The sequence below is a fragment of the Salvia hispanica genome, chromosome 2, assembly GCF_029641045.1.
Source record: "Salvia hispanica isolate PSC_SH4W2 chromosome 2, Shi_PSC_v1, whole genome shotgun sequence".
Taxonomy (NCBI): Eukaryota; Viridiplantae; Streptophyta; class Magnoliopsida; order Lamiales; family Lamiaceae; genus Salvia; species Salvia hispanica.
The window spans coordinates 35,567,906-35,590,168 of record NC_142693.1 but is presented as its reverse complement, the minus strand read 5'-3'; the positions used below and the strand labels follow the sequence as shown (position 1 = coordinate 35,590,168).

The following is a 22,263-nucleotide window of genomic DNA, read 5'->3' as shown; positions in this document are numbered from 1 at the left end:
ATTTCTTTTATGTTGGTTTGGTGGAGGTTTATGAGGGGCTTTGATGTAAATTCAATTGATTGGTGGGTTTTAGGTTTATAAGATATGGTTGGTCGAAATGTTTACTATGTCTCATCTGTCATTAATTGTATCGACGACAATTGTCTTAAATTGGGGTTTACAGCTTAGAGTTGTTTTGGTTGTAGCATTTGTATCACATTGTCTTGTCCACTCTTTCAATTTCATATTATAGTACATTTTGCACATATAATAGTTATACCTGTACACATTGGGAATATAGATTTGATCAAAATAGAATTCAAGATTTAAATAGAGCATGTGGTAGATGATTGTAAGTGACACTTTGTATGTGATCCATCGTTTTCAAATTAAATTTTTCTTGTGGGTTTTAAGGGCAAAGCACAAAGCTCATCTAGAGATAATCAACCATTTGGTTCTTGATTACAGCAGTAATCATTGAAGTACTTAGGTGGAAATAATTAGGAAAATTTAGAGCGGGAGCTACTGCATAAATACTATATGCAGTATCACCATGAAATTATTTTTCTGTTCAAGTATTATGGCTGTTGGATCAATTATTCCAAAAATTTATTTCCAACTTTGTAAAACTATTAAATATAATGATATCATCGAGCATATAGCCCATAGGTTTAAAACGTTTATTGTGGAACAATAGTTTATTCGCGTAATGTTTTCTTTTAAAATTAGTCTCATTTTGTAGGTTGGAGGAAGTAAGATGGCAATAAAGGAACCAACAACACAATATTAATGTGAATTTTATTGACAATTCTTGAGAAGCGTACAAGAGGACCAGATAGTGGTGTTTCGTTGCAGCAAAAAATGCGATTCTGTCGTTTTGGCGGTCCCCTATATTCCGGCCCGATATCATGTGAGGGGTTCAATCAGGGTACGCAGTAGTCCGTTTAGTAGGAGGCCTTAACCCACTGACTGCCAGAAGCCCATTTTCCAATGCCTCACACTTATGCCTGAGTGATGAAAGCAACTACACGACAGCTGTGGGATTTGAACTCAGGCTCATTGCACCAAGATCTATGCTTTAATGGTTAAATAAAAAATGAATAAAGTAGGAACGAGAAAAAGTAAGAGAAAGTATAAAGTAAGAGAGATAGAGGAACAACCTAAAAAGAAATACGTCTCACTTAATATGGGATGGACGGAGTAACAACTTAGATGATAAATTGGATTGAAGTTATTCGACTTTTTAACTCATGATGAGTTTAATTCTTTTTTCGGATATTTCAAATATATAAGCTTGTATTCTAGTAAAATATTAGGGCATCCACAGTGGGATGTCCTAAGCGACGCCCTATGCACCGCCACGTCAACATTTTATCATCAGCTACTTCCACCTACAATAGGGCGGATTATAGCCCGTCCTAAGCATTTTACTTATATTTTGTATTTATATAATCTATGCAAATATATCAAGCAAAATATATAAATAAAAACAACACAATTATTAAGGCAAATCCTACATTTACTTAATTAAAAAAAAAAGTTACGTACAAAATAAGAAATTAAAAAAAAAGTTACAAACTAAGAAATTAAAAAAAAAAGTGCACTACATATAAACTAAATCCCGGCTCGTCTAGAGTAGTCCCAACCTGCGGCTGAGGCCATCGATCATCCGTTGGATGCCTTCGATTTGAGTTGGGTTGGTCGCCTACATCAGGGCGTTGTGCGCTTCCAACAACGTCCTATAGTCGGAGGAGGCCACCAAATCGGTGTAGGAAGGTGACGCAGCCGAAGTCTCGGTCGGGGTCGCGCTCGGGGTCGGGCTTGCGGCATGGTCAGGCGGCGCCGCGCGGATGTGGTCGCCTTGCCCTTGGCCTTGGCAGCCTTGATGCCAGAGGGACGCCGGGATATCGGAGTGCCGGAACTCTCATCCTCAGACACCGGATTGTTGAGGTCCATTGGAGACGCGCTCTCGCTGTTTGTATAAACAGCGAAGGTGCGCTTCGACGCCCTCTTCTTCGTCGAACATATAAGTTTTGAAAATTAAATAAAATTAAATTAAAAATAAAAAAACTCGTCGCATCGTCCGCGATGCCACAGTGGCAGACGATGCGACGGATAATGAGCATCACCGCGCTTCGTCGGGAGACAATCGATCGGGCGCGGACGATGGTTAAGCCATCGTCCGCCCCATTGTGGATGCTCTTATTGTATAATAACTTTTCAAACCACTTATTCATGTACCTCTATTTAATTCTTTAATAAGCAGTTTAACGTCAACTAATCATCATAATAAATATGAGCATGCTAGTAAGTTTATTGCATAATTTTTCACAAATTATTTTCCATAATCCCTGTGTCTTATTTTAAGTTATTTAACCTGCAATGTCGCTGATAAATCAGAAAATATCTAATAAAATTTCTTTTAAGCAAAAATGGTGTCGGTAAATTAGGGGTGCTTAAATAGTTCTTCGATTCTCGGTTAATCAAAATCGGAACCGGAACTTGCTGGTTAATTGAGGAACCGAAACCGGATTTTCCAATACCGGTTCCAACTTTTTAAATAAAATTGGTTCCAGTACGGAACCGGAACCGATCGGTTCCTAACTAGGAACCGGATTATAATTCAATTTTATTTTTTTATAATTTAATATACTAATAAATCTAATTTAATTGAATTAATTTTGAATTAAAGTAAAATAATTTGAAATATTGAGTGATTTTTAGATTTAAACGGTGTTAGATTTCCGAGCTCTGTTTCTGAAGTATTTAAAATGTTTAAATCGTGATACTTTGAATCTACAATTATTCCCTCAATCCATTTTTTTATGAACTAACTACAATGAGTAGGACATCATAAGTTTGTTTTTAATTTCCAAAAGAACTTTTACAAATACAATAGCATTGCATATGATAGAAATTTAACTTTATAACAAATTTATGTAACAATTCATTTAACATACGATTTTAACCTATTTGTGAATAATTTATTAATTGTTCTGTTATAAACCAAAAAGTCACAACAAGATCAATTAGAAATTCCATTGAATATTTGTTTAGCCAAAAAAAAAGTAAAAATGAAATTCAATCTCAAAACTTATTTTTTTTAAAAATTGTTAACATAAACTACTACACTTGACATCACTCTTATCCATATATGAATATTATTGTAGATTTGTGTTAAAATGACAACACCTCTTAAAGTGACATTGTGACACCACGTATCCAGCAATATTATAAACGCTACACAACAATAGTATAAACGCTAGACAACAATCTATAGACTGCTAGCATATTGGATATTGCTGGTCGAAAAAAATGGTTGTTTAGTGTATTGGATATTGCTAGCCGAGAAAATTGGTATTGGCCATTTTTATGATTGTCACATGGCAGCTGATTATTCGCTCATGTGTACAAATGATTGGCTAGGAATGGTGGTATGATGTTACTTTAAGAGGTGTTGTCATTTTATCGCACCCTATTATTGTATTGCTGGTTTGTATTTTTTGTATTTACTTAAACTTATAGGTTGTTATATTTCTAGATGTTGGATTATTATTTTTTTAGTATTGAACTATTTAAAATTATAAATAAATTTAGATTAAAATTACAAATCGGTTCCGGTTCGGAACCGAAATCGACCCGTTTTTAACCGGTCGATTCCAAACTGGAACCGACCAATTCCGGTTCCAGTTCTAGGATTTATGAAATTGTTTAATCTAATGTAAGGAGTGGTAATTATTTCAAGGAAAGGCAAAAACATTGGCATTTAACCATTGGAGAAAGAAAAGCCTTTAAAATCTTCTTTGGATTGGGAAGGAAAATTTGGGATCAATCACCTTTTTTACTTGTGGTAATAGATTCTCCTTTCGAAAGAGAAAGGACGCATAAAATTCTGTTCTGCCAGATACACAGAAGGAAAAAAAAAAGTGAAGCTTCGATTTGCAAATATTTCTACTACTGTTAGCTAACACGGATTTAATTATTTACCACCAAATTTTCAATCCCTATTTCCTAAATTTCTACCAACCTTATGTTCAAAAATAGAAATCCGAGGCAGCACGAGCCATTGAAAAAAGCTGCATCCTCATTGCCTTCAAACATCTTTCTTGAATATCTTGACTCTCAGTTTTCATGTAATCCCATGCTCCTCTAAAGCGCTGAAGGGCAGTTACAAGCTGCCCAACAAAATGTTGTGTATGGCATAAACGTCGAGCGGCGGCCAGTCTCAATCAGTGGCGAGCAGCCCGAGTGCTTACAATGTGCCATAGGCCCATAGAGGATACTGATACTGGAGACAAGACGAGGAGCAAGAATCATCACGTCGTGTCTGTTACAACCAAGCCCTAAACGTCGAGAAGGCAGTCTCAATCAGTGGCCAGCAGCCTCGAGCGCTTACTTAGAGGCTTACAGTGTGCCATTGCGGATACTGATATTGGAGACAAGGGGTGATCGCAGTCGCAGCTGAGGACGGAGGAGGAGCAAGAATCATCACGAGTCTTCCTCTTGCGTCCCACCACCTCCCTCTCCTCCCCTCCTCTCAACATGAAATCTCTCAACCTCTCCACATCCGAGAGCTGCACTGGTTTCATTAGGAAGTCCTCTGCCCCTTCTTCCAAGCACCTAAATGAGTGACACGCGGTTCAGCATAGTTGTTTCATATACAGAATTTAATGGTCATTTTTCCAACTCAAACACAGCAAACACAGTCAACGACTCAGTATCAATGAATCCCTTAGAATTTCCTAAACTGGTCAAAATATGGATATGAATATTCATAAGCAAAGCAAAAATCGCAACACTAGTTGAAGAGATATCTGATATGCTTAATGTTAAAGACTATAATATCAATGACCAAGTTCTGTTGATAAAAGGCTATATTGCCATAGGCTAAAAACTAGTTCAATGAAGCTCTTACAATTTCCTTAAGTGATCATAATTTGGATATACAATTCATAAGCAAACAAAAATAGAAAAACTACTTTATGGCAGATCTGATATGCAATTCTTGAAATAAGGAGGCTACCATCAGAACAAGATCAAATAATTCATATTACGAGAAAAAACAGAATCAGACCTATATGCAACTATAGAACATAAAATTCAAATGAATCAATTTCTTGAACAGAAAAAAGGGACCCGAATCAATACCTATCGATTCGAGCTAAAATGTTCTCGGATGACATGATCACCACCGGTATTTGCCTCAACTTTGTCGAACCCTGTCAAGAAGAGAGGAAGGAAAACATGTTAAAAAAAAATCATTCTCAGTTTTGAATCGAAGCAAATTCTGATCCCACAAAAGCTATCAAACACTAACCTTAATCTTCTTTAGCAGTTCATATCCAGTCATTCCAGGCATGGAATAGTCCGTGATTATCAGATTCACCTTCAAGTCCTGAAACAGATACCCAATAATCATCAAAGAAATACTCATATACATCAAATATTCTGCAAAAAGTGTCATAACAAGCAAAATTGAGATTGATCCAATTGTCTTTAATAGCCAAAGTTTGAAATGAAAAACATCAAACACATAAAGATTCAATTTTTAAGTTCTTGATTCAAACATTGTACAGCAGCAGAGGAAGAAATTATGTGTTCTTACATCAAATCCAAGGGAGCTTCTCTCCCCATCTATGCCCAAATACTGCAGCGCTCTACTCCCACTTTCCACAGCAGTCACTGCAAACCACAATCAAATTAACTTTAGCAACAGTCCAAATAAAATCACTCACACTAAAACATACATACAGAGCTCACACACACACACCTTTGCAACAAGAAATCTTGAGCAACCGCTCGATGACCTTCCTATCAATAATACTGTCATCCACAGCTAGAACATGGAATTCTTGATCACCGCTTGAAGAGCAACCGCTCCCGATATCTTCAACAGCCATTTCCTCTCCTGGGATTTTCCACAAACACCTCAGCTGCAACTATTTCTATATGCTTGGGAGAGATGAATATACATATACATTTGGGAAAGAAAGCAGCAGTTTTGTATATATATGAGGGGTGGTGGGCTTGGTTGAATTGAATGAATGAATGGTGGGTGGGATCGGAAGATCGTGGAGAGAGAAAGAGATCTGCTTTTGGGAAACGAAAAGACAAAAAGCAGAGACAGGGGAAATCTTTGCAAATCTACTTCGCACTATAGCCGACTTGTCGCTTTTATATGACAGTTTCAACTCCTGAAACACAATAAAAAAATGGGTAGCAAGATCAAGATTTTGCCATTATTTTGTTGGTTACATAATTGTTTTTCGCACGGGTTTCATGGCTGGGTGTAATAACGTGTGAAATTCGATCTGATTTCATGTCTGCTGGGGTGAAATTTTGCGGTGGAAAAGGTAAAAAAGGGAAACAAACAGTAAAAAAAAGTGAGTGGTCATTCACATGTGTGTGGTGTGGTGCAGTGGCCCTGCGGTTGACTAGTCTTGGATCTCGAGCTTCATTCCACATTTTCATTCATTTTTTAGTTGATTGAGTCACCAAATTTGATCAATTTCGTCCTTATGAATGATGAATCTTTCCCAATTTTAATTAAATAATACTCCCATAATTTCCGAGAAACATATAGTCAACATGAATTTTATGCAATTTTATTTTATATCTGAAATAGATATAATAAGTAGAATAGGCAGAATAAAATAGAATTTAAAGTATTTTCAATGTTTGATTGGAACAAATCAAAAAATTAAATGTGCTATCTTCCGATAGAGTACTAATATGAAGTTTCATGGAAGAAGTTGGAGATTATAAATGGTGAATAATGTTATGTAAATTAAGTAGTGTTGTTTTACTCTGCAGGTTTAATATATTTGATGTGATTATTGGCTCATTTTTAGTTAAAGGAGAAATTAATGACGATACCCATATTATTGGCTCGTATTTGGGTATCTGCAACTACGGGTACCGGATACCCATATAACTATATGGTCAGGATTTGGTAGTATAATATTGAACTTTTCGGGTTCGGATACTCCCGGATACCCGTTTCGACACCACTAGAAAAAAGGGCGTAAATGACTCAAAATAGTGAAAAAGGGTCTGAAATGATATTATGCCCACACGTAGAGGCTTACAGTGCATCTTTTTAAACATGGTAATCTCTAGCATTAGACTTGTCATAGGTAGAAGCCAATTTGTAGTTCACTTTTTAATTAAATATTCCCTCCGTTTCTTCTAGTTAAGTCATTTTTCCATTTCGAGAAGTTTCTTCATAGTTGAGTCATTTTCATATATGATAACTTTTTACTCTCTCTTACTTTATTCTCTCTACTTTATTCACTTTATACTTTATTCTCTCTACCTTTTCTTCTCTCTTACTTTTTTATCTATTTATTTAACACACACAACATTCATTTCTAAAACTCCGTACCGAAAAGTTCTGCCTCAACTATGAAAAAACGGAGGGAGTACTTCATTGTTTTAGTGGTTTTACTCACATGACATTCATTGCATGCAGACATTTTCATTTACCAATTCAACTACAATTTTCCCCAAATTTAGTTTGATGGGACTATTATAAAATTTTAAACTGGGTATGATTTATAATTTAAATTTCCAAAATTATGAAACATATCATACATTAAAAAGAAAATTCAATTACCGATGAAAAAAGGTATTACCTACGGATTTGATAAATTACCGATGGCATTTTCGAAGGACATAGCTAAAAAACATTACCCGACAGAAGTTTCTGTCGGTAACACAGTTTACCAACGAAAATATTGGAATTACCGATGGAATTGTCCATCGGTAAATTTGTTGTTTTTGGTAGTGATAATTAGTGTGTTTTTCATATATATATATATTTTTAAATTGTCTGAATAGATGGGTATATGTTATTAGATCTAGCACGTACAATTGTGATGTATCTTATTATTGTTTACAATAATACTATTAATAAGTATACATTTTTAAAATAATTGAAATAATGCACACAAAATAGGATGATAATTAATTACATAAATGAAATAAAAAAAATTATGCAAACAAATTATTACATAAATTAAAATATTTTTGAGAAAACGAATAAAAATCTTTTAAATCGATGAGGCTTAGATTCGATTAGGGTGTTTTTAATTTATGCCCATTGTGTGCATGCCGATGAATAATTTATTACTACATATTATAATATAAAATTTGTCATGTAAGTTGCTAGTTATATGATAGTTTAAGCCATTCTAGCTTAATTTGTAAAGTTATATAGTAGTATCAAATGCATTTCAATGTTTGCTAGCTAGATAATGCTAGTTTAGTAAGCGTAGTGTCTGTGTTAAACAAAATAATCATGAAATGTAATTTAAAAGTGAGTTATAAAATTATTTTAGTGGAGTGGAAGACTATAACTATTTATCGCATTATTATCCACCTGCGATTGATTTGTAAATTCAATCTCGTGAATCAAACATAAAATATAATCTTGCAAATTAAACAACACTATACTATACCATTATATTACTTAGTATGCAATGCATTTCAATGTAAATGGTTCAATTCACTCACAAAATATTTGAATCGAATACAAATTAATAGCCTTGCAAAAAAAAGAATATGGAATATTGATAGCGTACACTTTCAATATTTGAGGACCCCCAACTATTTACCCGATCATTTTCCTCTTAAAAACCAGTCCAAACTAACAGTGTTAATACTTACTAGAGTATGAGTTATTAGTTGTAATATGGTTTTAATATCATAATCAATGTTTTCAAGTTTTAATCAAATGTATTGGAATATAACTTTTCAAATTTTTAATCAAATGTATTGGAAATTTGGAATATAATAATCTATCGCTAATGACTAATCAAGCACATAATACACGCTCATGATCACTTCAAATATAAAAATAATTACTATGTGGAAAACAATAAGCCGAATTTAGTTGACAAAATCTTGAAAAAGATAACGGGAGACCGGAGACCGGGTCAATACATTGGTTAATAGCCGGCGGATTGATTGTTTTTATTACAGTAGTGAGTAGTCTATAAAAAAAGCTTGGATATAAGCCGGCGGTTTGAATTGAATGAGGAAAGTCCGCCGAACAAGACACGTGTTTCTGTAGCCAAAGATGATGTCATCAATATCTAGGCCTAGATTTGTGACCCACACAAAAGATTCTTGCAATCCTACTCTAAAATCTTTCTATTACCTTCCAACGACCTCTTAATCATTCATTCCTTAATATAAATAATATGAGTAGTGATAAACGTACGCATACGTAAGTATATAATCGAACTTTTTAAAACATTTTACATTGAAAATCATTTTATAAATATTAATTGATTTAAAATAAATTTCATACTAATCATTTTGCAACACTTCAAGAAAGATTTAAAATTTATATTTAAATATTTGTATATTTAATAAAATATATATTTTCTACTGAATATTGTATATTAATTCAAATCATAGTCGAAATCATGCTACGATTCGACATAAAATTTCTATATCACTTCTTTGTTATTGCTACATATATTACAATAAATAACAAAACTAATTTTTAATTAAATTCACTTAAATCTAAAATTTTTTAAAATATTATGTACATGTACAATTACGTACGATTATCTTTTCCCAAATATTTTATATAGTAAGTACTACTACTAGTCTACTACACCACTACTAAAAAAATAATGTAGAAAATCAGTTGCTACTCCTTCGGTCCCAAAAAAAAATTGTAGCATCATATTCCTTTTTAGTTCATTCCAATAAAATTGAATCAAATCTATTTTTAATAAAAGATAAAATATCTAATTATTCTTTTTTAATTCCATCATTTACTTTACTGACTTTTATCTTTCTTACTTTTTTTCATCTCTCCTATTCTTTTAATATAAAGTTTTAACCTCCGTACCCAAAAGTTTTGTCTAAACTTTTATAGGACGGAGGGAGTACATGCTAAAGATGAAAGTAATCACATTTTTAATATTTTATAAGATATTTTTAAGAAATGTAAATTAAAGTGAGTTGAAAAAGTTAGTAGAATGTAGGTCCTACTTTTATATATTAGTTTTATAATAAAATGTGAGTAGAAATGAGTTAGTGGAATACGAGGTTCACTACCAAAAATGATAAAAGTGAAATGAGACAAATTATGTGGTGGGACAGATCGAAATGGAAAAATAAGACAAATTATGTGGGACGGAGTGAGTATTTCATTATTTTTACTCAAAGGACATGTTTGTCCGATAATTTTGCTATACTAGCTCAAAATCATGTTACAATTTGTCGTAAATTTTCTATATCACTTCTTTTTTATTGCTACATGTATAATACAATAAATAATAAAATTAATTTTTAATTAAATTTAATTAAATTTTAAAATTTAAGAATATTATGTATATGTAAAATTTATCCATTTTCCTTCTCTCACGTTAGTGGTCCAACCAAGCAAAATCTTATATTATTTTCCTCGTATTTATTTATTTTATGCCTTTTTTTTGTTTGCTTTTGACTCATCAATTCCTCATTTCACTTATTAATCACGTGATCGGTGATACCCACCCAACTGTTTCATCCTTTATTTTTAATTTTTAACATTCTATAAATGATCTTAAGATACCAAATTCTTCACTACATTTTTACCACGTGCTGTTGGTAAAAATGATTCGATAGTTCTATTTTAATCTTGAGGGATCTCCCCTCGAGCCATGACATTTGTTTGTGTGGCCGACTGTAACATTAGTTTGATAACTCTAATAAGGGGGCTCATTAAGGCCCGACCCAGAGTCACCTAATAAGTAAAAATGATTCGATAGTTCTATTTTGATCTTGAGGGATCTCCGCTCAAGCCGAGACACTCGTTTGTGTGGCTGACTGTAACATTAGTTTGATATTGTCTGTTTGAGGTCAAGCTCATACGATTTTATTTTTAGGTCATTCTCAAAAGGTCTCAAAGTAATTATAGTTGGACAAGAATTATATACACCTTCCAACTTCTCTCACTCATTCGATGTGGGAAGAGTTTGCGGTTTGTATCCAACAAATTTTAATCCAAAAAATAAAATTGGTTATCTGTGGGTGGAGAAGTGGAGTTCTTACGTGCCAAAAACAAGTATTTTTTAGCTTGTCAATCTGTTCCATTTTACTCGATTTATACCCCTCCGAATTGGAAGCACCTTTTCTATCAGAATTATGTTCAAGGTTTGGGAATGTGAAATCTTTACAACCGAGATGTGAATGTTTCATGTAGACAAACAAACAAACAAACAAACTAACTAACTACTTAAAGACAATTCTTATAAATAAGTTACACATGGTTTCTAACCTACAATGATTAGAATATGTAATGATAACTTAGTCTTGTACATCCAGAAACATAGAAACAGGTCAATAGTTGAGTCGAAAGGGGAAGAGGAAGCCAAGAAACCTTATTATTACATCCCTGAGCAAAACAAGAGAAATCGATCAGAGACGAAAATGGCCAACAAACATGTTTTGAGATCTCAAACGAGGCTAGTAAGAACAGACTCTTTCAGCTAAACTGTGCATGTACTCCTTCTTGCATTGATCCCTGCTTCAGATACCTTTGCTCGTTTGTTCTAATGTTCTATCATCATCATTTTATTCAATCACCAATCAAATGTACAAAATCAAGAAATTTCCACTATTTTTCATACAATCATCTAACAATACTACTATGAGATTGTGAATTCTCCAATGTATGAGTATATCAAGTTCACATCTTTACGTAACCAAGCCATGAAATATACTACCACTATTATTGTTCTTCTTCTCGGGTGAAGCTCTGTTCCTTTATCTCTTTTTCAACTTTCAAATGGATTCAGCAACTTACTATACTGATTCAGCCCATAATATTTGTAACAGAGTACTATAAAAAAAACTCAAATTCAGCCCATGATAATTCTACTATAGACTATATTATTGCAAAACTCAAAAAGGAATGAACAAAAATCATCTTTTGATTTTACAAATTTTATACTCCACAAACATAAATAATAGTACTATGAAAAAGGGGCAGGGCTGGCCCAGTTATAATAGCCTTGTCTACCTGATTTATTAAAAAGTGGGCTTCAGCAAACACTATAATGGGCCGTTTTGGGCTTCTAATGTGTAGTGTTATTATATACTGCTGATGATAATGAAAATTATAAATTAACAATTTAATTTGGATAACATGTTGTTGATGTCACATTCCAACTTCAATATAGTTCATATGTTACATTAACATATGACACTATCATCAGACACAAAATTAAAGTAATCGGATTAATCGTGACAACAAAGTGGAAGCTTGTCAATCAAATCCAAACTTGTTTTTCAAATGCTGGAATTTATTATTTTAGGTTGGGCATATTTGTTGTTTATTTATTGTATTTTGCCTCAATTGTGAATTATTTGCATGACCTTTTGGGCCCATATGGTATGCGATGTAGATGCATCTCGCAAAAATCTCCATAAATAGTGACAAAAAATAAGTACCTTGTCCTCCATATTACAAGCAAGCTCAAATTAGTCTCATGTGACAAAAAGTATGCGTTAGTTTTTATTCCATTAAGTGAGACTTTTCAATTATAAAAGGCCTAAATTGCAGGACAATGACGTGTCAAATTGGAACTACACCTGCTTTTCTTTGACTCAAATTCCGAGTTCCAATAATAGGAGTACTATTTTTAATACGCCGATAAGTATATTTGAAAAAAAATAATCTAAAAAACACTGAAGTTCAACAAATGTTGTTTATGTTACAAGTCTTTTTTTAGGCTGTAGTTTATTTATTTAATTAATTCTAGATTTGGTGCAGCCATATCAATTGATTTCTACAAAAATATGAAAAGAAGGTACTCCATAAAGATAGCAATGAGTCTATAACTATAGAATTGAACTATTGAGGGCTCAATGCTCAATTACTCAATTTACATAAAAAAGCCCAAGATAACAGCAGCAACTTCCAACACTAAAGCAATTTACAGTCAAAATAACTGACACATCCAATCAATGTTACTGAAACCAAAAAATGAAAGGTTGCAACAATCTAAAAGAATCCAACTCTTAACTCACAAATCTCACATCCATCAAATTCCCAGAAACAAACACACATGATGCAAAACAGGTGGAGTAATAAAATTTGCTGTGAATTCAATGATCCCAGAAAGAATACCATCTTCCAATTCTCTTCTTAGAAACATTAATAAATGTACAAAATTACAGGGGAGAGACAGCAAATTTCTTTCCAAAAATCTCATCTTTCTTTTTTCCTTCTATGCTAACAATAAGCTGAAAAAACAATCCACCAGAAAAATGCTGGAGTTTGTTGTGCTAATTAATTAATGTGTGTAGATTTGATATCATTTTCATTCAGCTCTTTGTACAGCAGTCTTGAAGAGCAGGATGTATAGCTTCTGATCCATGGAGAAATACATAAATCCACCCACTGAATGTGTCACAAATGACCCAAAACTGGTCCCTACTATGCAGTGCCAAGCAGGTCCATATACCCCATCAAACTCCTGTCAAAAGCAACACATCATAACTATCTCATCAATGCTATTAGGATTAGGATAGTTATGCATACCACTGTGTATGTGTGTGTGTGTGTGTTTTAACTCTAGATATTTCACAACATTCAATGGGAATCTAAAGAAACTGATGAAAGCCCCCATAACTAATCAAGAAGATTGAATTAGGGCTAACCACTGATTGAACTTAGTTACCTTTTTAAGTGTGAAAGCTAGAGTCTTTGAAGTGAATTTTTCCAAGCTATCATGCGCCTTTCTTGCACAATTGACAGCATGAACCTGCATGAACGGCGGCATATCGACGGCCACAACCTTGACGCCGCTGCAGGAGAGGAAATCAGCGAGCTCAACTTGCGAGCTGCAGAAGGATCTCCTTCTCCCTCCGCCATTGACGGTTGGAGGGATTGAGGAGAGAGAGTTTCTTCCCCTCACAGCTTCTTGCTGCAACCCCTTCAGCTTCTCCTTTTCCACATCGATCTCGTCGAAAGACGACATCTTGGGGTCTTTCTTGAAAGAGGGCTTCTTCAAATCGTCGCCCTCCTTCTTCAGCTTCTCCTTCTCCACATCGATCTCGTCGAAAGATGGCATTTTGGGGGCTTTCTTGAAAGAGGTCTTCTTCAAATCGTCGCCCTCCTTGAATTTGGAGCTCACCACCAGCTGTTTCTTCTCAAAGATTTTGTCTTGGGCGGAGAAGAAGGCGCCGTTTCTGGCGTGGTGAAGGCTGCTGGATTTGGTGAGGGTGGTGCAGGATGTGTCGTGGAGATTGGGGGGGTCGGGTTGGGGGTGGGGGGAGAAGTGCTTCTTGTTGTTTGTGTAAAGCTTGGAGAAGCGGTGGGAGATGCTCTGGATGGTGGAGGGTGGGGCGGCCACGGCGGGATCTGGGAGGGGGTGCGGGTGGCGGTGGCGGTGGGCGGCGGCGGTGGAAGAAGGGTTGGGTTTGGGTTTTCTTGATGTGGGATCCATGGCTGCTGCTAAAATGCGCCTATGGCTGGGATAGAATGTGAAATGGGGTTAAGGTATGGAATGGTGTTGGGAAGATTAACTCTTCAATAGGAAGTGAGAGAGAGAGAGAGAGTTGTACATATGGATGTGGACTAGACTTGCAATTGCAATGAGATCTGTGTGTTGGGATTGGTTCTAAAATGCGCTGGGGGAGAAGGGGGCCAAATGAGGCATTTCGGTGTTTGTTGACTGTTGACTGGATCTGCATTTCGCATCATGTGGTACTGTGTCATTAGCAGTGGTACCTGGAATTTTCATGTGATGAATTTCTGTTTAATTTGAAGGTACCGAACTTTAACAACCCATTCATTCTTTTATTATTAATTCCTATTCATTTAAATGCTGCGGATTCTGGAATTAATGCAGTCTTTGTTTCTTGATTTGGGAGGGTAAAACATATCGTTAGGGTCTAAAGAATAGGACAAGATTTTTATGAATCTAAAAATGGTAGCTACATTGGGTTGGAATATTTTCTCATGTATAGAGACGAGTTCTTCAATGTTTTCGAGGTTGGTGAACTGATTTATTTCTTCTCGTTCTTCAATATTTTGAATATAAATTAACACTTAGGTATCGAATCTTGGTAAAAGTTTTATTTTCATTAATAACGAAAGAAATCTCCTACTACTATAAGTAAACTTTGGACTTATTGTGATTTTTAGATTTGTGATCGATATATCTCATAGTATTTGAACTGGAGTATATTGGATTGTCAAGATGTAAACTACTATAAATCAAGTTCGGTTGTCAAAACGGTTGTTTATGCGTATTGTCAACACATTGTCCACCCGCGTTGAATACTTTCAAGAAGGTGCAGACGCAACCGGTCGGCAAAGTCTCACGGCGTTGCAAAAGTGTACTTGTGCCATCCGACAACTTGCTACTGGGCAAACGGCTGACCTCTTCGACGAGTATTTGCATGTCGGTGAGTCAACTGGAATCCTATGCCTTAAGAATTTTTGCGACGGCGTTCGTCTGCTTTCGGCGAGGAATTCCTTCGGGCACCCACCACCGACGATTATCAACGGTTGCTTTGTCTTCACGAAATAGTCCACGGTTTTCCCGGTATGCTAGGCAGCATTGACTGCATGCATTAGAAGTGGAAGAATTGTCCGACTGCTTGGTGGGGGCAACACTTAAGCGGCCACAAAGGTGGCGGCCCAACGATTATCCTTGAAGCGGTCGCTGACTACCGCCTATGGATTTGGCATGCATATTTCGGTGTTGCCAGATCCAACAACGAATTGAACGTGTTATATTCTTCACTACTCTTCGATGATGTTTTGAATGGTGTAGCACCGGTGAACCACTTCACCATCAACGGAAATGCATACCACATGGGTTACTATCTCGCCGATGGTATCTACCCAAGGTGGTCGACTTTCGTGAAGTCGTTCAGCAATCCACAAGAGCAAAGACGGATTCTTTTTGCGCAGCGTCAAGAGTCTGCTCAGAAAGACGTCGAAAGAGCTTTTGGTGTCCTTCAAGACCGATTCAACATTGTGAAGTCCCCTTCTCGGCTTTGGTATCTTAAGAATATCGCCGACATCATGTACACGTGTATTATCTTGCACAACATGATTATAGCTGACGAAGGACCGATGGCGGCTAACTTTTACGACGAGGATGAAGCCGGAAGCTCAACCGCGAGGTCTCCCCCACGCCGAGGTGTGCATACGACAGTGACCGAGAGGATCGAAAGAAGACACACAATGCGCGATACAAGAGCCCACACCGAGCTACAAAAAGATCTAATCAAGTACATTTGGGCGAAATTCGGCCACGAGTAGTGTGTCTTTTTAATTTTATTGATTTTAATTGTGTAATTTTTAATTTTTAGGATTTTAATTGTGTAATTTTTAATTTTTAGGATTTTAATTATGTAATTTTTAATTATTTTGTAATTTTTAATAGTATTTCAGGTATTTTTAATGCATTTTCATATTGTGGAAATGTTTTTATTTAAATTGAATAATAGAATGGTGGGACCCTTAAGCTTGTCCTTAGCTAAGAGCACGGATGTGAGTGTTGTGCTCTTAGCTAAGGACAAGAAGTAAAAGTGGATCCGGGCCCACTTTCATGTTCTTAGCTAAGAGCACGGATGAGAATGCTTTAAGTGTCTAGCCGTAAAAATTCGTATAAAAAGTTAGTACTACATATTTTACTCTTTATTAGTACTCAAAACGGAGTATTATGTTTATAAGTAAAAAAGTTGCATTATACCGAGCAAAATAGAGAGTGACAATATTTACAATGAAAAATTCAAAAAATAATCTTATTTAGCAATAAACTTCATCTTAAAATAAGAATATACGACATATATTCAAGATTAGAGAGAAACATACTCTAAATCTTTTGAGATTAGTTTTTATGAACATGCCAAATTTGAAAAAACATATTGATTATGGACGGTTAATACGCCAAATTTGGAAAGTTATTTATGAAAAAAATAACACTCTAGGAATATCCACATTAATTAACACAAATCCACTTTCAACAAATAATGGTATTTTACTTATGTGACTCCCACTTAAAGCATCTCCAACCATTCCACTAAACTCAAACTCATTTTAGTGTAAATCTCACACTAAATATTGATTTTACTCCAACCATTTACACTAAATTTAAACTTAAAAGAATATTCTCTATATTATGCCTTTTTTACTCATAAAATTTGAAAAACTTTTAGGTATTGGTTTAGTGTAAACCTAAAGATAGAAATTTTTTTCTCAAAAACCAAAAATAGGATAGGTTTTTGAGTACTATTGGAGCAAAATACCTATCATATTTTAGGTTTTAGTGTACCCTTGGAGATGGTCTTATGCCGTAATTGTTAGGCCAACAACAACCTCCCTCTCCTTCGACTTATTTGCATGTTGTGGGCCTTTTGAAAATAATTTTAAATTACTTTTAATATATTTAATACAATAAAATCCGAGAAATTCAATTATTGTTTTCAATAAAATGCCAAGATTTGATTAAAAAGTTACGAACAATTAAACATTCAAATGATAATGAAAAGATGTCCGTTGCAAAGAACTATTTGGTCAACGAATTTTATAGATGCATTTTGAAATTTGACTCTCACACGTGTACAGGTTGTAATTAGTAGTGGTGGGAATTCCCAAATTAATCACCTCCTAGTTATTGTTAATCACTACTCCCTTTTTAAACATTAAAAACTATGATTGGGATGTTAAGAGGCGGTGATCAGGGTTTTAAACTTGAGTTTTATTCGATATAATTATCATTATACTCTTGTGCTGTTAAGTGCAATACATATATAAGTAACTTCGAATCATTTGATTGCAAATTAGTGTCTCATTTTCTTAATGCACACTGTCATTAATTATACTTTTAATTGTAAAATATGGAGGACGAATGCCGTACCAATAAAGTTGAAGAATCAAGAAAGTGGGTCTCTAATTGTAAGAAATAAATTATGAATTGATAGAACCAATTTCTTTCATGCATGAAAGCTACATAAATCAATAATACTATTCATTTCATTAAATTAATGTGGACCACTCTTTGGTTTATTCACAGCAACACGGAACTCTCCATCATCAACTCTGTCTCCACATTATTTACTCAGAAAATGGTCCCTGCACCCACACCAATAAATATACTAATAATACTAGTAACTAATTATCATTGTGTACATATATTTCTTTGTCCCTTTCAATCTTCCTAATATTTATTTCTGCAAGTGAGTTTGAGTGTTTTCATTTATGGCTTATAAAAGTAATTAAAGATGTCTTCATTAATAACCATAAAATAATGACATTCAATCTTTCCTCTCTTCATTAAAAAATACTACTTTAGATGGATACAAAACTACAAACAAACTACTCCATAAAGGATGCGAATAGACGATCATTGCGCTGGAGCAGGCAACACACAGAATCATTCTGGAAACATAATATTTTTTTATCTACAAACAAAGAAACAGATAAGAAAAGAGGGAAGAAATTTGACTGTAACACACACAGTGGAATCTACAATCATCAATGAGATGAAGTATGGAATTGCACAGGCTGTGTCCCTACAATATGATGGCATGAGATTATAATTCCTAAGCAGGGGCTACCACACCCTCAGATTTGTTCCAAAATAAGGAAAGAAAAACATGATTAATTTACCAAATAATCATTTAAATAAAACACTATCCACAACAGCATCACAATACAGAAGAGTAATAATTCGAATCTCATGTCCGATCCAATTCCTCCACCACCATGAAATCCAGTTAGACCCAAACGACGAGTTCTTACAAGTATTGTACATTCTCTCCGTCGGTCAGATCCCAGAATACGAACTAGGTACACTTGGAATCTCAGTGTCATAGCTCATAAAATGACGCATAAGCAAAAGGGTTATGTACAAATTACATGTGAATGCCAACTCAGTTGATTAATGGCACAACAGATTGAGCCACAGAAAATTTTTCCAAGATTGGGTTGATTTCACATGATAAACTCATTCCAATACTCCTAATTGTACTGGCAAACCATGCAAGGACAGATTATGCTTCATAATGGATATCTCTGCTTTCTATTTAACTACTACTCCATGTATTAAGAGCTTTTGGATAATACCAGTCAGCTTAGTAGCAATGTGCAATGCGTGAGCTGCTACACATTTAGTTCCATGGACTAGGGAGCCTGCCATCCCGAAAAACTGAAGTGCCTCCAGATGCTGCAGGAGATGGAGATGAGGCTATATAACTTGCTCCTGAAAGAGAAACTGATGGAGGTCCTTGCACAGCAGGTGTGAACCGGGACGGACTGCCTGCAACTACTAGTGTAGTCCTGTAAGAATGGGGTACCTGCCACCATTAAACCAAGTTAATGCACTACATGAGTAAAAGCTCTGGAAAAGTACAAGGCTCAAATCCACAGCCATAACGAGCCATGCAAGTTTCACAAGTTATCTAGAAGACTTTATTATCAAATAGACAGCAATTGCCAGATTGGAGTAAGACAGCTCTTTCTAGATCGACAAACCTGAGGAATTAAGAGAAAAGAAAAATCTAGTGGAGATTTGAACAAATACCGTGTTTGATACGGGCTTCTGCTGTTGGGAGTCAGAACATGGTGAACTACTGCTTGTACGAACTAAATGACGAGAATGCACATTATGGTTTGAAACACCATCAGCTTCTCCTCCCTCCAATTCACCACAATGGTTTACGTCTTTTCCAATCCTGGGGGTATTGACCTTAATCATTGAACCTGAATCAGTTGTGTTATCAACTTGTAGTGGAAGAGGAGGGCGGCTTGGCATTCCTTGCGCACAATTCTGGCGCTTTAAGTGCTCTTCTGCACTCAGAATCTGCCAACAGAAATATACCACATGTTTACAACCTTCCAGCAAGATTCAACATTAACACCAAAAAAAATCCAGAAGGCATATGTTACCTGTTTAAGTACTTGTACTAGACTATGCTTTTTCTCATTCAGAACTTCCAACTTCTCCTTAACCTCCTTGGTTCTTTTATCCACATCAATTGCAGCATTTTCCATGTCGACTTTCTAAAATGTGATCAGAAAGAAATGAATAAGAATATGTAACATGAGAAGAACAGATAATAGACGTATTTTGTTTGTAATTATACCAGCAGTATTCAAAGTTCTAGATGGTTTGATTGATGTTGCTGATCTAAGGGATCACAAGCAACTATGCTGCATCTCATATCAGCTAGCCTACTAGGCATAATACAGTGTTCCAACTGGGAAGAAACAAATTTCAACCAGGAAGCAAGAAAAGAGCAGCAGGTGTAACGCACTGTATCAATTTTGTAGGCCAAAAATCGCTTCTTCAGTGAAGTAAGGCTTAAAAGAATTATGATAATGCTCAGATACAAATATATAAGGTCCCAATACGTCAACAAGGTTCATCTCTTAATATATTCATTCTTGCACTAACAGAAACTTGACATCTAAACTCTGCAGATCTGCCTTTTGATAACCCTCAGAACGAGGCATGAGGAGACCCATCACCTAGCTTCATCCGGTAAGACATGTACACAGACTATGAAAGAATCATGGTATACGTAAGTCAACAAATCATTTTATTTGTCATAAGCAAATGTGATCCTTGATTGAGCGAACATGGAAATCTCATATACAAGCTTAACATTCCGTTGGCTATCATGATTAAAGCATCACCTTAAAGTTGAGCTAATTGGACTCACAAGACAATCTTCACAAATTCATACAAAAAAAGGTAGAAAAAAACAATGAATTGAAATCATAAATATAATTCTTCTTTTATAACATTAAAGACCAATATCGAAAGTGAACCATGCTCTTTTAATTATTGTAAGCTATCCTGTAATATCAGCTCTACGGAAAATTCTCCTTTTGGGAGATATTGGAAAAAAGATTCGCAGAATGTGAACCTTTTTTATTTTATTTCTATGAATGCGAAACACATCAATGATATTGGCATTCAAATTAAAAAAATAATGGAAGACGCCATCTTTATTGCCATGTTTAATTAAAATTGGAAAACGCCAATAGAATTGGCATGTCTACTACATCTTTAAAAGACGCAGACAAGGTGGAGTACTGGAGTCTCAAAGTCCTCACCGAAATCTCCATTATGTGTTCACAACTCCGGTGTGACTCACTGAATGAAGAGTTGCGGTTCGAGGATGAGGAGGTGCTGGAGTCTCAAAGTCATCACCGGAATCATCTGCCAGCCACACATCTCGCCTCGATCCGACCCACCTCCATGTGCAGATTTCTTCCGTCACGCCAATAAGACTGGCTTCTTTAAAAAGATGGAGCAGACATGCCAAATCTAATTGAAGCTTTCCAATTTCAATTAAACACGCAAATAAAAATGACGTCTTCCATTATATTTTTCCAATTCTATTGCCATTTTCCAATTCTAACTAAACACTCCAATACAGATGTCGTCTTCCGTTATTGTTTTAATCGAACACGCCAATAGCATTGCCGTTTTTTCTGTTGATAGAAATAATAGAAAAAAAGGTTCAAAGATCTCCCAAAAGGAAAAAATTTCCCAGCTCTACTACAGATTTCCTTGCTTTGTAATCTTTTACCCCAAACTACGATGAAAACATGATATATGAACATAAAATCCATTAACACTTAGCAACCACTGAAATTTCTACATATCACACAAACGCAAAAATTAGCTAACAAAGCCTAATTAGACCACCATAAGCCTACTACAATATAAGGAATAAAGCAATGAACAATCATCCCCATCAATTTCAAAAATAAGAGTCAGAAACAGAGAGGCAGCAACATAATACCTCGACCGCCTTATTCAGCGGAACCCCTGGTGCACCGTCGTTCATGACAGTCTCCGCATCCTCCTTCACCGCCAAACATTATCCTTCTCCACCAAACACCCTTTTCCTCCTCCATCTATCGAAATCTCATCAACCTCCTCCTCCCCTTCTCCCTTCATGAAGTGCTCCTTTACAATCGAGTCAGAATTCGAGCAGAGATTATCGACATCACCAATTCCAGTCGCTGTATTACGGACGTGGTTCGAATCAAAATTGCCACAGCTGTGGTTGGAATTTTGGGCGGGGGCAGGCGAAGGGTTAGGGTTCGAAACCGTTGCTACGCGGGAAAGGGCTCTAGCTCGGCGGCGGAGGAGGATTTTGAATTCTCTGAGTGAAATTTTGGGGGCGGGGCTCGGCCATCGGTGAGTCACGCCGGTCACTTTGTGGAGGTTGCCTTTGTACAGTGATATCGCCACCATTCCTTCTCTCTTCTTCCCCTTTCCCTCTCTCTCTTTTCTACTTATT

General features: G+C 35.6%; 2 protein-coding genes and 1 pseudogene across 3 annotated transcripts; all 3 read right to left on the bottom strand.

The window, feature by feature from the left end:
• Positions 1–3,894: 3,894 nt before the first annotated feature.
• Positions 3,895–6,172, bottom strand: LOC125211064 (two-component response regulator ARR5-like). Its single transcript, XM_048110750.2, has 5 exons — positions 5,750–6,172; positions 5,585–5,661; positions 5,297–5,374; positions 5,128–5,198; positions 3,895–4,599 (listed from the first exon to the last, which is right to left on the bottom strand). Exons 1-5 carry the CDS (start codon positions 5,877–5,879, stop codon positions 4,344–4,346), a joined length of 612 nt encoding a protein of 203 aa, XP_047966707.1. The 5' UTR covers positions 5,880–6,172; the 3' UTR covers positions 3,895–4,343.
• Positions 6,173–13,069: 6,897 nt separating this feature from the next.
• LOC125211057 (uncharacterized) lies at positions 13,070–14,539 on the bottom strand. The gene is made up of 2 exons (XM_048110737.2): positions 13,665–14,539; positions 13,070–13,460 (listed from the first exon to the last, which is right to left on the bottom strand). The coding sequence occupies exons 1-2, from the start codon at positions 14,430–14,432 to the stop codon at positions 13,305–13,307; spliced, it is 924 nt and encodes a 307-aa protein (XP_047966694.2). The 5' UTR covers positions 14,433–14,539; the 3' UTR covers positions 13,070–13,304.
• A 4,065-nt stretch (positions 14,540–18,604) lies between these two features.
• Positions 18,605–22,263, bottom strand: LOC125200591 (uncharacterized; annotated as a pseudogene). Its single transcript, XR_016135034.1, has 4 exons — positions 21,760–22,263; positions 19,892–20,005; positions 19,527–19,805; positions 18,605–19,299 (listed from the first exon to the last, which is right to left on the bottom strand). The product of XR_016135034.1 is annotated as an uncharacterized LOC125200591 (transcript).

What these genes read in the sequence shown, in the direction of transcription:
- LOC125211064 (XM_048110750.2), bottom strand. Translation starts at nt 5,879, where the DNA reads ATGGCTGTTGAAGATATCGGGAGCGGTTGCTCTTCAAGCGGTGATCAA. An exon ending in AACTGCTAAAGAAGATTAAG is followed by an intron (nt 5,199 to 5,296) that starts GTTAGTGTTTGA and finishes TCTTCTTGACAG; the next exon opens with GGTTCGACAAAGTTGAGGCA. An exon ending in ATTTTAGCTCGAATCGATAG is followed by an intron (nt 4,600 to 5,127) that starts GTATTGATTCGG and finishes TCACTCATTTAG; the next exon opens with GTGCTTGGAAGAAGGGGCAG.
- LOC125211057 (XM_048110737.2), bottom strand. Translation starts at nt 14,432, where the DNA reads ATGGATCCCACATCAAGAAAACCCAAACCCAACCCTTCTTCCACCGCC. An exon ending in TAGCTTTCACACTTAAAAAG is followed by an intron (nt 13,461 to 13,664) that starts GTAACTAAGTTC and finishes TGCTTTTGACAG; the next exon opens with GAGTTTGATGGGGTATATGG.